Raw genomic sequence first — 1804 nt, 5'->3', positions numbered from 1 at the left:
CACACTACATACTACTGCATAGTAATTTTTTTGGTCTACTATAGTACTTCTGAATCGCGAACAAGTCACAACATTACTTAAGTATTATGTAGTACAATCTAGAATTACACGTTATTACTTGTATATGCCAACACCAATACTGAAATCTACCACTTCCACGAGTTCCTGAACAAACAGCTTGTAGTTTCCACAGCTTTTTTTTTACTCAACGTTTGCGATAGGCGATTAGACGGGAAAATTTCCTGTGGAAATTATCGTGAGGATGGGCTGCTGTTTTGTGTGCTCGCAGATGAGTTCGATAACACCTGAGCAGTGTATGTTTTCTCACGACGTCTACCATCACGAGCGTGCACCATAAGCGGGGAACTGCCACCACTAGTAACGATAGCGGCTGAGCTGCTTCTATCGAGATAGAGAATCGACAAGGCGAGCGCCGCGTTGTGTCTCTGCGCGTCATTCCCCTCTTTCAATAATTTCACGAACGCTCGAATGCCTCCAGCTGCTGTTATCGCCACTTTATTCTCTGGATTCATCGCTAAATTCGACAACGCAAGCGTAGCCATCTCCTTAAGATCGTCATTGCCGTCCTTCACCAGCATCAACAACGCAGAAATTCCTCCAGCAGCAGCGATGGCTACTCGGTGGGCTGGATCCACCGACAAATTCGCCAATATCAGCGTTGCCTTCCTTCTCACTGATGTGCTGCCTTCCCATAGTAACGCCATTAAAGGCGGGATAGCCCCAGCTTGAGCAATCACGGAATTGTACGAGTTTGATGACAAAATTGCCAGAAACGTGGTGGCGTTCTGAATTACAGATTCACTACCGTTGCGTATCATCGCCACAACAGCAGCAACGGTGCCTGGAGCTGCCAGCTCAGCTGTGACTTTACTAGAACTGTCCGCAATATTCGACAGCACCAATAACGAACTTTTCTTCTGAGAATCAATACCACTTTTTATCAGAGCCACCATCGCAGCGATGCCACCTGCGTCTGCAATAGCAAGCTGGCAGCCCAGAAGTGTCGAAAGGTTCGTCAATACACTCACAGCTCTCGTTTTGTGAATAGTATTCCCCGTCCGCAACAGCTCAATTAGAGGTGGTATAGCGTTAGCTGCAGCAATTCTCATTCGGTTCTCCTTAACCATCGAAAGATTCCACAATGTACCAGCAGCAACCTCTCTAGAGTATTCCCCAACACTTCTCAACTGCTTGACCAAAAGAGGGATCCCTTTAGCAGCTACAATTTCCGCTTTGCTGGTATCATTCGCCGATAGAGCCCACAACGCCGACAAGGCGTTCACTCTCTCGCCAACTGCACCACTACGTATCAGCTGTACCAATGGGTTGACCCCATGAGCGCCAGTTATCGAGACTTGGTTCTTAGCGCTAGTCGCTAACGAAGCCAACACTCCAGCCGCTTTTTCTCTCTGACTCGAACTACCATCCCGTACCAACGTTATCAACGGTAAGATAGCGCCGGATTCAGCGATTTCCGCTCGGTTATTGCTGTTCATACACAGATTGAATAACACCGACACTGCGTGTTCCTTCTGAGCCCCATTGCCGACTCGAATCAGCTCCACCAAAGGCGAAATCCCGCCAGAAGCCACGATTACTGCCCTGTGTGAAGTTTGTGTGGAGAGTTTGGATAGTATAAGCGCGGCTGCTGTCTTTTGGCCTTTGGTTCCATGCTGTACCAGCGTCACTAACACTGGGATGCCACCGGAATTGGCGATGATGCGTTGATGCGCTTCATTCTTTGACAGCTGTGCCAAGGTGGAGACGGCTTTCGTCTTGTCAT

General features: G+C 48.3%; 1 protein-coding gene across 1 annotated transcript in view; it reads right to left on the bottom strand.

The window, feature by feature from the left end:
* Positions 1-91: 91 nt before the first annotated feature.
* Positions 92-1804, bottom strand: part of PPTG_03650 (hypothetical protein) — a gene marked incomplete at its 5' end in the record, with an annotated part of 2241 nt that continues 528 nt past the window's right edge. The window contains one exon of the mRNA XM_008896337.1: positions 92-1796. Within this exon, the coding sequence (XP_008894585.1) occupies positions 252-1796 (1545 nt within the window). The 3' untranslated portion in view covers positions 92-251. The remainder of the gene's footprint in view (positions 1797-1804) is intronic.

The sequence above is a fragment of the Phytophthora parasitica genome (assembly GCF_000247585.1).
Source record: "Phytophthora parasitica INRA-310 unplaced genomic scaffold supercont2.4, whole genome shotgun sequence".
Classification (NCBI taxonomy): Eukaryota; Oomycota; class Peronosporomycetes; order Peronosporales; family Peronosporaceae; genus Phytophthora; species Phytophthora nicotianae.
The sequence above is the reverse complement of the archived record's forward strand: the minus strand, read 5'-3'. Positions and strand labels throughout refer to the sequence as shown.